Here is a 12,292-nt window from a genome sequence, read left to right as displayed (position 1 = left end):
GGCGGCGGTGCAGGGGAGGGGAGGGGAGGGGAGCCGAGCCACCACCGGCTTCCCGCTCCCTCCCGCGGGGCCGCCGCGCTCCAGGTGGAGGTGGGGAAGGGAAGGGGCGGGAGAGGAGGGGGGGGGGCGCTTGATTGACGGTTGCCTCGGAGACGCGGGAGCCCCCGCCCCCCCGGCGCGGCGCAGCCAATGGGCGGGCGCGGCCGGGCCAGCAGGCTGCGGTGCCATATAGTATTGCAGCGGGGCCGGGAGTCACGCTGGGGGGAGCGGCGGAGAGGAGCCCGTTTACACTGCTTGGCCATAGCAGCTTCGTTAATGGTTATTGCGTGGCCGGGGGGAAACCTGATCGGCTAGAGCCGGCCGAGAGCAGGAGGAGGAGTGGACTTTTCAAAGAGATAGGAAGGGGGGAGAGGAGGAGAAGAAGGGGACGGGGGGAAGGGGGGAAGAAAAAAAAAAAAAGAAAACAAAAAAAAAGGAAAACAAACAGAAACATGTCTTCTGCCTCCCCCACGGGCGAGATCACGAGCGCGGTGGAGATCAAGCAGGAAAATGTGATGGAAATCCTCTCTGAAGCCAGCAAGGTGCCCTCCGACGGGGCCGCGGCGGGAGGAGCCCTCAACCCCGCGCCGCCGCCCCCTCCCGCCGCGGCCCCCTTCCCCATGGAGCACGGCCCCGCCGCCGCCGGCGAGGAGGGAGCCGCCGACCAGGTACTGCTCCACACGGAACTCCTGGCCAGGAATCACCACGCTGCCTCCTCTCCCTCCTCCTCCTCCTCCTCTTCTTCTTCTTCCTCATCTTCGTCCTCCTCGCAGACCCCCCTGGCTTTCTCCCCCGACCACGTCGCCTGCGTGTGCGAGGCGCTGCAGCAAGGTGGGAACCTGGATCGCCTGGCCAGGTTCCTGTGGTCTTTGCCCCCGAGCGATCTGCTACGTGGCAACGAGAGCCTGATGAAAGCCCGGGCGCTGGTGGCTTTCCACCAAGGCATCTACGCCGAGCTCTACAGCATCCTGGAGAGCCACAACTTCGACTCCTCCAACCACCGGCTCCTGCAAGAGCTCTGGTACAAGGCTCGTTACACCGAGGCGGAGCGAGCCCGGGGCAGACCCTTGGGGGCGGTGGACAAGTACAGGCTGCGGAGGAAATACCCTCTGCCCAGGACCATCTGGGACGGCGAGGAGACGGTTTACTGCTTCAAGGAGAAGTCCCGCAACGCGCTGAAGGAGCTCTACAAGCAGAACCGGTACCCTTCGCCGGCCGAGAAACGCAACCTGGCCAAGATCACCGGGCTGTCCCTCACCCAGGTCAGCAACTGGTTCAAGAACCGCAGGCAGCGGGACCGCAACCCTTCCGAGACCCAGTCCAAAAGGTGAGGGCAAACTTTTCTTCCCCGCCCCCTCTCCCGCCTGCCTGCTTTCCCTCTTCCCGGCTCTTTCTTCCCTTGCAAACATGGCGCTTACCTTCGGTGCGCCTCGTCCTCCCCTCCTTCCCCCTCCCCGCTCCCTCGCTCCCAACACACACCCACCCGGCCCGGGGCACGCAGGCATGCGAGGCAGCGCGGAGAAAACTTCAGCCCCGGCCCCCGCCGCCCTTTTCCAGCTCCCTTCGCTCCCTTCTCCCGCCACCCCTTCCCCCCACCCCGGGCCGGGGGAGCCGCCGGGGGCGCGGCGGGCTCCGGGGAAGGGACGAGGGGGGAACAAACACCGCGCACCCCCACCCCGCCGCCCCTTGTTTTTATTTAATTGTCGCGCCTGACAGAGTTAATCATTGACGGAGGACGCGCGGGGGTGTGGGGTCCCGCCGCTCGCTCTGTTTTGAAACCTGACTCGGGAGCGGGCCGGGCTCGGGTTTCAGCCGGGGAGCGGGGCCGACCTCGCCGGGCCTCAGCGGCGGGCACCCGCCGGGCGCTCGCCCCGCCGCAGGCCTCCGCCTCCCCAGCCCCGCGGCCGTTTGCTCCCGGCGGGGCGAGAGAGCTTCCCGCCCCCCCCCCCCGCCACGGCTCCCTGCTCCGCCCGCGCCCGGCCCGGGGCTCTGCTTCGGCTGCCCCCCCGCCGTGCCTCCCTCCCCGCGGGCGGAGGGGCCGCGGCGGGGGCCCGGCGCCGCGAGGCGGGCAGGTGGAGGTGACCTCCCCGCTCCCGCCCCCCGCCTTCCTCCCGGGGAAGGGAAGGGAGAGGCCGCGGGGGGGGGGGGGGGGGGGGAAGGAAAGGAAGGGGGGAAAAAAAAAAGCAGCGGCCGGCGGAGGGCCCCAAGGCATTTCTCAACCAAGGGCGCGATTGTGCCGCCGCGGCCCCCCTCTCCGCGGGACACATCAAAGGGCGAGCGGCCGAGGGGGGAGGGAGGGAGGGAACGGCCGAAAAATGCAGTTGAGGGCGGACCAGTCAGCGAAAAAAAAAAAAAACTGGCGGAGAGGGGCTCGGCGGGGCCGGGGCGGTGGCGGCCCCGCGGGGCGCGGCACAAAGGGCCCCCCCCCCGCCTCCACCGGCACCTGGGGGTGGCGTGGGCCCGGCTGCCTTCCCGCGGGCCGGGGGTGGCGGGGGGCCTGGGGGCGGCAGGCGGAGGCCGGGAGGGTCGGGCGGCGCTTCCCGGCCTGCTCTCACCTCCCGCAGCTGCCGCCCTGCGAGTTACCAAATGGCTGCGGCCGGACTCACACGTGTGGGCACCCTGGGCCGGAGGAGGAGGGGGCCCCCAGGCAGCCCCCTTCGGTCGCCCGGGGCGGATGGCCACGGAGAAGGGATTTATTTACAAGTCCACAGCCCAGTCTGTAAAGTTTCTCCTCAGCCACCGCTTGGTTTGGTGTGTCCTTGTCTAAGAAATCCTGCCCTTTGGTACTTGCTTAAAGTGCCTCGTGAAAGTGAAACACAGAAAAAAATTATTCGGGAAAACTCTCACAAACTGTATCAAAGCAAGGAGTCCCCCTTGGTGCAGAGCTCGCTGGCACACCATGGTAATGCAGTGTCATCTCTCCATCTTTTCCCGTAGCGAGTCAGACGGCAACCCTAGCACAGAAGATGAATCCAGTAAGGGGCAGGAGGATTTATCTCCCCATCCGCTCTCCAGCTCATCCGACAGCGTTACCAGCCTCAGCCTTCCTGGCCACATGGAGCCCGTCTACATGCAGCAGCTCGGAAACACTAAAATAGCCTTGAGCTCATCTGGTGTCTTGTTGAACGGAAACCTCGTGCCTGCCAGTACCTCTCCAGTCTTTCTCAATGGTAGCTCTTTTCTTCAGGGACCCAACGGTGTCATTCTCAATGGACTTAGTGTGGGAGCCTCACAGACGGTTACCTTAAATTCGCCCAAAACCACGTCGACCGTTGTGAGCAACGGGGTGTCCATTACTGACATACTGTCGTCTTCATCAGAAGATGTTAAGGACTTCAAACTCCTTCAGGCTTCAGTCCCCAATGCCACGGCAGCGACTTTCAGCCCCAGCAACATCCCGGTCTCGTTCCCAGGATTGATACCGAGCTCAGAGGTGAAAAGGGAAAGTGTACAAACTGCTGCTTCCCAAGATGGAGGCTCTGTAGTTACTTTTACTGCTCCTGTCCAAATAAACCAGTATGGCATTGTCCAGATCCCAAATTCAGGAACAAATGGCCAGTTGCTGAACGGAAGCATCGGTTTTTCTTCTCTGCAGCTGCCTCCTGTTTCTGTGGCAGCTTCACAAGGTAAAAGTTTTGTCTCTTATTGTAAGAGGTATAAAAAAAACTGGAGATCAGGCACACTTAGCATTTTAGAAGCCGTGGTGCTTTTCCTCCCGGGTACCAGGATTGTATCTCAGCCACAGCCGCACACAGTACATCAAATAATACCTTTTGTCTTCCTTTATAACGGATTATGCTCACGGGCAGACTTATGTGAGGCTGAGCTCCTCTACTAAGAGCAGAGAAGGAGGTCTGGTATGTTACACCCCGTTCATTTCATGCTATTCTCAGAAGTCTGTGAGACTAGTCTTCACAAATATCTGTAAATTTTACACGTTTCAGTAATTCAAAATATTCCCATTTGCCATTGAATCCTTTTAATGAGAAGGTTCATAAAAATGAAAATTGTGGCAGCTGGAAACTGTTACCATTGTTGTTCTTGTGGTGATTGTTTGGGGCTTTTTTAACCAAAGCATTTCATAAAAATAAGTTTTAAATGACTATAGACACAACAAGACCAAGCAGTTAGGCTCAAACATTTTCTGTCCTATAATTAAGAAAGATTAAACTGCAGGGAAACAATAGAAATATGCAATAGCTCATAGATAGAAAACGCGAGGGTATTTGGATAAAACTGCCCTCAGTCCAAGGGAAATATGTCATCGCAGGTTCACGTGCCAAGTGTGCAGGCTCCTCCCTGAGTTTGCTTTAGAGTTTGTCTCAACAAACCATAGAGTGAAACTTGCGGCCAGCCAGGAAGAATCCCAGGGAGCACAAGCTCAGTTCTGGTTCCTTGTTTTGAAGCAAGTCAGTTGTAAAGCACAGCTGAACAGCTTTGTTACTCATTAGCCACTGTATCTTTAGTTATGAAAATGATTAAACTGGAATTAATCTTTCACATTTCAGGAGCCTTGAGTACTATAATGAAAACTAAACTGCTCATGTTAGCTTATTTGAATTAAAGATGAATTATTCTTGCCGTTAAGGTAATACGGGGGGGAACACTGAAGCTGTACAAACACATTTTACAGGAGTGCAAAATTATAAGATCCTAAGAAGTGGCACTTGCAGTCACTGGAAGTTATTGGTATATAGTTTACCCAAGATGAAAAAGAGAAGACATTTAGTCTGAATACCACCTGTAATTACAAAAGCTGTTTAATGCACATGCTCCAAGGCATAAACTAGCAGCCAGCAGAGGTGAGAAAGTTCTGTCCCTTAAGCAGTACAGGACTAGTGTGTTTGGAAGTCCTAAGATTCATAGCAAGTTCCTTGCTGTACCCTTTCCCCCCTTGTTAAAAATGCCGGTTCCCACTGGAGAATGATCCACTGTACGTTTAGTCTGGTGCAGAGAAAAATCAAGACCTGTATTTGCTGCTTTGATTTCTTTTTGTTTTTCTTAATGCAAGAAGGATGGGTAGCTGGCTACCTATTCCAAATGAAGTGTGCTGCAGGCTGGTTTAGGTAAGCCACAGTAAATTACGCCTTATTGCCAGGTAACTTCAAGCTGCCTCGCTTTATTCTTCTCATTTACGCATACGAGTAACTTCTTCCAAAAAAAAAAATCATAATTGATTAATGGAAATGAATAGGGAGCTAAAATATTCCAGGGTAAGAAATGCATCTTCAGTGCTGTTCTAAAAAATTCAGGTGTCTCCAACTGTAGCCTCTTCAAATTATAGTTAAACTGCTTTTGAGAAAGTGAGATATTTGAAGTGGGACCCAGTCCCAAGAGCCAGTGTATCTTATTTTAGGAATTATTATAATGACAACTTACATGGCGTGTCCAGCACAACTAACTTCAGGTTATCTCTTGGCCACTTCTTCTTGCTTTGGCTAGCTATGTCACACCAGCAGTGCCGTGGCTTTCAGCGAGGGTAGGCAGTAGCTGGGTGACTTTAAACGGTGTTGTGAATCTGGCAGGGTTAGACTTTTAGAAATACACGATAAAGTGAGGTGAAAGGCAACACATCCGAGTGCTTGATGGAATGGCTAATTAACCCGATGGAAGTTACGGGTTGTTTTCTGTGCAGGTTTGCTCGGGTAGGTTCTGGTAGTGGATTTCATGTGACGTGTCTCCCGTTCCCACACACAAGCTGTAGTCTGTCACTGAGCTATCTTTAATAGCTTTTCGTGCTTCTATTCTTAGATAGAAATGGAGTGGTGGCAACTAGTGAAGGCCAAAGCACATTCATTTTAATCACGTGGGGGACTCTTTGCCCCTTAACGAGAGTTTGAAAGATACCTAATATACCAGAACTTTTTTTTTTTCTTTCTAGAAGCAGTTTCTATTAACGGCTTTTATTTCTTCATACCAAATTTTCTCTCACCTGTTACAAATAACGCTGTTCTGTGTTGCGTGAAATAACAATGTATCTGCGTACTGCAAACATAAAAAAGATAAAAACTTCTTAACAAAATGACTGCACAACTGTCTGCCAACTGTAATCTGTGTTTTCCTTTCTTTTGCTTCCTTTTTGCTAGGTAATGTTTCAGTAAATGCCAGCACATCTGATGGAGGAACTTTTACGACTGAATCCTCAACAGTGCAGCAAGGAAAGGTTTTCTTCAGCCCCCTCGCTCCGAGTGCAGTTGTTTATACAGTTCCCAATTCAGGCCAGGCAGTAGGCTCTGTCAAGCAAGAAGGACTGGAAAGGAGCGTTGTGTTTTCTCAGTTGATGCCAGTCAGTCAGAACACGCAACTAAATGTAAACATGTCTTCTGAAAACATATCCAGCGGAGGACTCCAGTCTCTGGCCTCCTCCTTAGTGAATGTAACGCCCTCGCATAATTTTTCTCTCACACCACCAACTCTCTTAAATGCTGCAGAACTGAACTCTGGTATCTCGGAGAGCCAGTCCATGTCATCACCCGTGACCAGTACCTCTACTGTGATATCTATCAGCAACACTAACTATGCAACCCTTCAGAACTGTTCCCTCATTACCAGTCAAGATCTGTTGTCCATTTCTACAGCGCAGCCCGCACTTGGAGAAATAGTTTCTACAAGCGGAGACCGTGTCAGCCACCCCTCTGCGCAAGTACATCAAGATTTTGTCAGAGAGCACAGGTTAGTTCTGCAAGCCGTACCTGATGTCAAAGAGAATTTCTTACCTAATTCTGAGAGTAAGTCAACTGGCAATTTAATGATGCTGGATTCGAAATCCAAGTATGTTATGAGTAGCATGGTTGATACGGTTTGTGAAGAACTGGAAACGGACAAAAAAGAACTTGCCAAACTGCAGACAGTTCAGATGGATGAAGATATGCAAGACTTGTAACTTTTTTTTTCCTTGCTTTCTGTTTTAATAGATAAGTCTCCTGTTGGGGCCCTAACAAGCACCAAGTAGGGCTTTTTTTTTGTTTTGTTTGGTGGGTGGTGTTTTTTTTTTTTTCATTTAAGGAAAACTGAAGAACATTTAAATGGTCTGAATCGATGTACAGAGGAATCTTCAGCAATGGAATTAGGTTGCCGCACTTGGTTTGCATGCTGTATTCTCTTTTAAGCAGATTAAAGGAGAAAGGAAACGCCAGGGCAAGTACCGAGCGAATGGGTACAGGTTTGGCTAAGAGATGCTACCCTGATAATTTAACTAGACTCTCCATAGAACAACATACTCTCAACAGTAAGTATACACTCCTGACTTTAGATAGAAAACAAAAATCTCACTCCAAAAAGGTAGAAACAATGCAGTCATTTTTGCTGTTTACTTCTAGTCCATGGGCATTGAGAAATTTTTAAGGAACTCTAGACGATACCTCACCGGCTACTTTTATGTTGTTTGAGGTTAAGAAACGAAACAAAATCATAAATAATATTGTTACTGGTGTGTTTGCTTTTTTCCAGCAGACTTGTGTTCAAACCAAAAATCTCACATCAAACATTTACAGGTTTCTAAATGCTACAGCTAGCACTTTGTCAGTGCACCAGAAAAAGCATCATTTGAAACTCTAATTATGCAACTCAGAAGCTTTCTCTCCAGTATGAATGTAAATATTGTTTCAGTTCTTATAAAGGAGACTTTTTTTTAATTAGTACAATGAATTTTATTTATGGTTTATGTTCCCTTTCACTTTAGACACAATGCATTGAAAAGGAAAACATTTTCTGGCTGTTTAATTTATTTTTATTGTTTGAGCAGGAAGTAAACATAGTTATTTCTGACAAGGTTTTACTTTTTTTTTTTTTTTTTTTTTTAGTTTTTCAAGCAATAGACTGTAAAAGTAAAATGTTAATCACACTGAAACTAGAAAATGAACTCCCAGTCTCACAAACCCAGGAGGTCCCCGTCTCTACCCCCTCTGTCTTTGTGTTCAAGGGTTTTTTGTTTGTTTTGTTAGTAATTTGCGAATTAGTTGAACCTTTATGTGTATTTTTAACAGAATTCCATGTGCCTTTCTTCCTAGTGGCCTTATCTTTGTTACTAAAGCACAGTGGCAGGAGGAATAAAAACACTGATTTGCAAATATCCGTCCTCAGGGCCAAATCCTGATGCCTTACTTCTGCAAGTAGACCCTCTGACTTCAGTGCCCCTACTTGCACGAGTAAGAAGAGTTTTAAGTCTTTCGGTCGTGGTGGGTGACATTTACTAGCGGTGCAGAGAGCCAAAGATAGGTCCTTCCGCACCACGTCAGCAGGGCAGGAGGAGTCCAGAGAGGGACCACGGGCAGAGCCGTTGTCGTGCGGAGGGAAAGGTCTTGGCTCCAGCCTCGGGCAGATGAGCAGGAAAGGTTGGATGGGCAGGCCAGGGAAGGGAGCCCCATGTTTACACAGACTCATTGGCCAAATAGCCCGTGTGGGAGGGCTTCAGCTGCTGTTCAAGCAAGCAGGCCGCCATCCAGGAGTGCACTTAAGCGTGTATTTATATATCCTTCCAGAATAAGCAGCGTGGGGGTTGATGGTGGGAACTGCAGCTTCCCGAAGGGCTCATGGGAGCAGCTGTGGTCTCAGCCTGTCTGGGGATGGGTGTCCTCTCCCTTCACCCCTTTGCACTGCGCCGGGGACAGCAGAAGCGGGCGGGCTCTGGGCAGGTGGAACAGATCTTACCTTTCCTCCAGAGGAGTTTTTGTAGCATGGAAAAGCACATCCTTAAGCTTTAAAATAATAATAAGAATGCAGATGTATAGACATGACAAGCTGTTAATCTCTGTGGTTTTGTTTTGTTGGGTTTTTTTATTCTAATGTGAATATATACAGTAACTAAAACACATATTCATCCTCATCAGGAGCCTGGTCCAAAGCCTTTGGAAGGCAATGGGAAATGTTTTCCTAAGCTTCTGCGGGCTCTGAGTCAGGCTCAGGACAAAACAAGATCACTTGTAAAGGAAAAAAAAATGGAAAGAGAATAGAGGTAGCACATCCCAGTCTGTTTCTGTCTTGGTTGTTAACTGGTTTTGTGGAAACCTTTTGAGGGTCAAAGGCTTTTTCTGTGCACCGTGAGCGTGGCATAGGCATCCTCGCTATTGTTTTGCACTATATTGACTACGGTGTGTTTTGCAAGGTATTCTGTGGAACCTTGAAGCTGAGCTCTGTCAGTAAGCCCTGGAGTCCAGACTGCGAGCCAGAGTCTCTAGGGCTGCAGGAAACAGTGCAGGGAAAGGGAAGAGCAAGTGTGCAAGGCGTGCGCTTTGCAGCTGTACTGATGCTCTGCAGACAGAAGCAGCCCATAAGCAGTTGGCTGTCCCCACATGCTCCCAAGCAAAAAGGGTGTTTGAGGCAAGCGCTTTAAAGTGGAGATTATCACAAGCAGAACATGTAGCTATATGTTCCCCTGGCACAACTTCCCTTGGCATTCAGGGGATCTCCGCACGAGCAGGGAATTGGATAGTCCAGAGTTCTCCTCTGTGCTCTGCATGTTTATCTTTTTGCTGGGCTCCAGTGTGAGCAATCTGCTTCCCACCTCTTCTTCACCCATAAAACCAAGATGATGGTGATGATAACAGTGGCTGTATCTGCTTCGCGTGAATTTGTTCAGTCATTTGGGAAACTAAAACCCTGTATCGTTGTATTAATGGAGAACGTGTGCGTGGCTCTGAAGGAGTTGTTTGGGGCTTAACATTTCATCTGTGAAGCTCAGACTATATTTGGAGGCAAGCTAGAGGGTATTTCAGAGCACTCCGTTGCTGATGCGATCAGGTCTCACAACTGCTGTGGTGACTGTGGTGTTACGCCAGTACCTGTTACTTTTTTTTTCTTTTTTTTTTTTTTTATTTCTCCTGCTTTGCATGTGTTGTGTTACTGAGGCTCTGAATTCCATGGCTTTGCAGCACAGTTGATGTGAAGACTGTGTGTGTTGTTACAGTCGCACGTTTCTCGGAGTGTCTGGTACTTCTAATAGGAGACTTCCCACTCTTCGGTGGGAGCGGAAGATGTACATAAAAGCGGTGGTTTGGGACAGAGTAAGGTTGATCTATTCTAGTCTTCCAGATATCAAGTAACTTATTTTATTATTATGTTTTACTCTTTCTTTCTCCCATTGAAAATAAGTGTCATTCCCTCCAGATAACATAGTTATAACCTCATGTTTTCTGCAGGTACATATGCACAATATAAAGACTCATTGCACGGTACAGTGTTTTTAAAATAGATATTTAAATAGTAGTTTTACTCCTACTGTAAAATAAGGGTCAGTTTTTATTATGTGGCACTCAAGCAAGCAGGCTAACTGCTCTAAATAGATAGTACACAAAGCCCTGAAAAGCGTCTGGGGCCGGATCTTCATCTGTTGTAAATAAGGCATTTCTCCACTGATTCCCAAACTGAGGATTTTACGCTGTGTGGGGGGGATACGGATGCTCATCTCCCACGTGTGTGAGTGGCAGTGAGTGTCCAAGCCCCACAGACAGTCCTCGTTATCACATTCTGTTGTTTAAATGGAAGGGATGTCTATCTGGCATACCTGTTCCTTCTCCCTCCCTCTCTCTCTGTTATGGATGAGAATAATGGATCATTTCAACTTCACATATGTTTGTAACTTGTAAGTCCACTGGAAATCTTACAGGAAACATTGCCAAATTCTACTCCTTTTCTGGTCCCAGACTCAGCTTTGAAAAATATGCTTCAAGTTTAAGCAAATTCCTACAAAGCATGATGTGAAAAAAAAAAACAAACCTTTGTTCTTTACTACTTTTAATTAAAGCTGCCTTTGTTTTGCCCAGAGTTTTGCAGAGAACCAGAAGTACATTAAATTGAATGCTCTGTCTGGACTATTTGCAGCATTATTCCTGTGGTCTTACCTAAAAGAACATTTCAGCCACATAAATCATGGACGTGTATTGGCCAGGTCCTTGGCTGGGCTAAACTAGCACAGTTGCGTTGACTTTCATGTCCTTTCACACCAGCCGAGAATATGGTCCGTTCATTTCACTGGACTCGGATCAGGGACGGATTTGGCCCAGTATACGGTGGCAGTATGAACCAGTGCACAAGGCTGACACAGCTGTAACCGGACGGTCACGGTCTATCAAAGCTTATACCTCTTTCCATGTACTGCTTCACCCTGCCTGTGGATTCAGGAAGACGCTTTCAGAAAGCTGCTTTACCCAGAAGTAAGGCTGGAGCCATCTTTAATGTTATTGCTGTCAATCTGAGATTAATTGCAATAATGGACAGATTCTGATTTCAAATCCTGCACAACCCCGATAACTATTTTCAGTTAAATTGAGCAGGGTAGAATTTGGCCCCTTGTGCACAGGAGCTTTTCCCCTATGGAGATTTCTAGTGCCTGTGCACTTTTCTTAGCAAGGGCAGATGAACAACTGAGAGGGTGCATCCCTTCATTTTCATACAAAATGTGTGTGCAGGGCTCTGGGGGGACTTGAATTCCCTAGTGCTTGTGGTCAAGAAGCATCTCAAATCATGAAAAAAATAATTATTTTTTAACTCTGGAAACAAAAGTAATATTTTACAAGCAAGGAGGCCTGAAGTCTTCCTGTATCTCCTAGCAGTTATTATCTTGAAGGATATTTTATACCTTACTTATATGTTTCATATAATTTAAAACTAGCTTCTTACATTTCTGAACTCAAGGAGAGGGTGAATCCTCTGACTTTCAGGATTCACGTTCAGAGGATGTTTGTTCTTTTGCTGCATGTACTGTTTGTCCAGAACTAACCAGTTATTTCTGCGATATGGGTTTATTGTGCCTTACAACAAATATGAAACTTAAGCAGAATGTACGCATTAGACGAGGGAATAATCAGAAATCTTTACTGCACTGTTAGGTGATGCCGCCCCAGAGTGTATCATCAAACATATCTGTGCTTAATTACCCAACCAAAGAGATCTAAAGTATGTATGTTTGTTGTACTGTAATAGGGGTTTGTGCCTGGACAATTAAGTGTTTTATTTGTATTCTGAGATGATGTGAACTTATTTTTCTAAACACTATACTGAATAAACTTTATATTTATACACATCTTGTGTAAATATTTCTATTCAGAGACAGAGTTGAGGACTTTGAATTCTGTGTTAGAAAAGCAATCTAAAGTAGAAACTTGGCTTTTAATGACTCACCGTGAAGGTGATGGCAACTGAACGCCTGTGCTCACTAGGGAATTGATCTAAAGCCTACTTAAGCTAGAACGAGACTTTCTGCTGACTTGAGTGGGTTTTGTCAGACTCTAACTTTGCTTCTAAAATACTAATTTAA

The 12,292-nt window shown here is 48.3% G+C and overlaps 1 protein-coding gene across 1 annotated transcript; it reads left to right on the top strand.

The window, feature by feature from the left end:
• Positions 1 to 420: 420 nt before the first annotated feature.
• Positions 421 to 12,058, top strand: LOC104486059 (homeobox protein SIX4). The gene is made up of 3 exons (XM_086748719.1): positions 421 to 1,366; positions 2,977 to 3,665; positions 6,126 to 12,058. The coding sequence occupies exons 1-3, from the start codon at positions 492 to 494 to the stop codon at positions 6,920 to 6,922; spliced, it is 2,361 nt and encodes a 786-aa protein (XP_086604845.1). The 5' UTR covers positions 421 to 491; the 3' UTR covers positions 6,923 to 12,058.
• Positions 12,059 to 12,292: the final 234 nt, after the last annotated feature.

This window comes from Chlamydotis macqueenii, chromosome 5 (genome assembly GCF_036417535.1).
Source record: "Chlamydotis macqueenii isolate bChlMac1 chromosome 5, bChlMac1.mat, whole genome shotgun sequence".
NCBI lineage: Eukaryota > Metazoa > Chordata > Aves > Otidiformes > Otididae > Chlamydotis > Chlamydotis macqueenii.
The sequence above is the reverse complement of the archived record's forward strand: the minus strand, read 5'-3'. Positions and strand labels throughout refer to the sequence as shown.

Bases quoted from the DNA above. Each gene is read 5' to 3' on its own strand.
- LOC104486059 (XM_086748719.1), top strand. From the start codon at position 492: ATGTCTTCTGCCTCCCCCACGGGCGAGATCACGAGCGCGGTGGAGATC. The intron at 1,367-2,976 runs GTGAGGGCAAAC...CTTTTCCCGTAG, and splicing joins TCCGAGACCCAGTCCAAAAG to CGAGTCAGACGGCAACCCTA. The intron at 3,666-6,125 runs GTAAAAGTTTTG...CCTTTTTGCTAG, and splicing joins TTCTGTGGCAGCTTCACAAG to GTAATGTTTCAGTAAATGCC.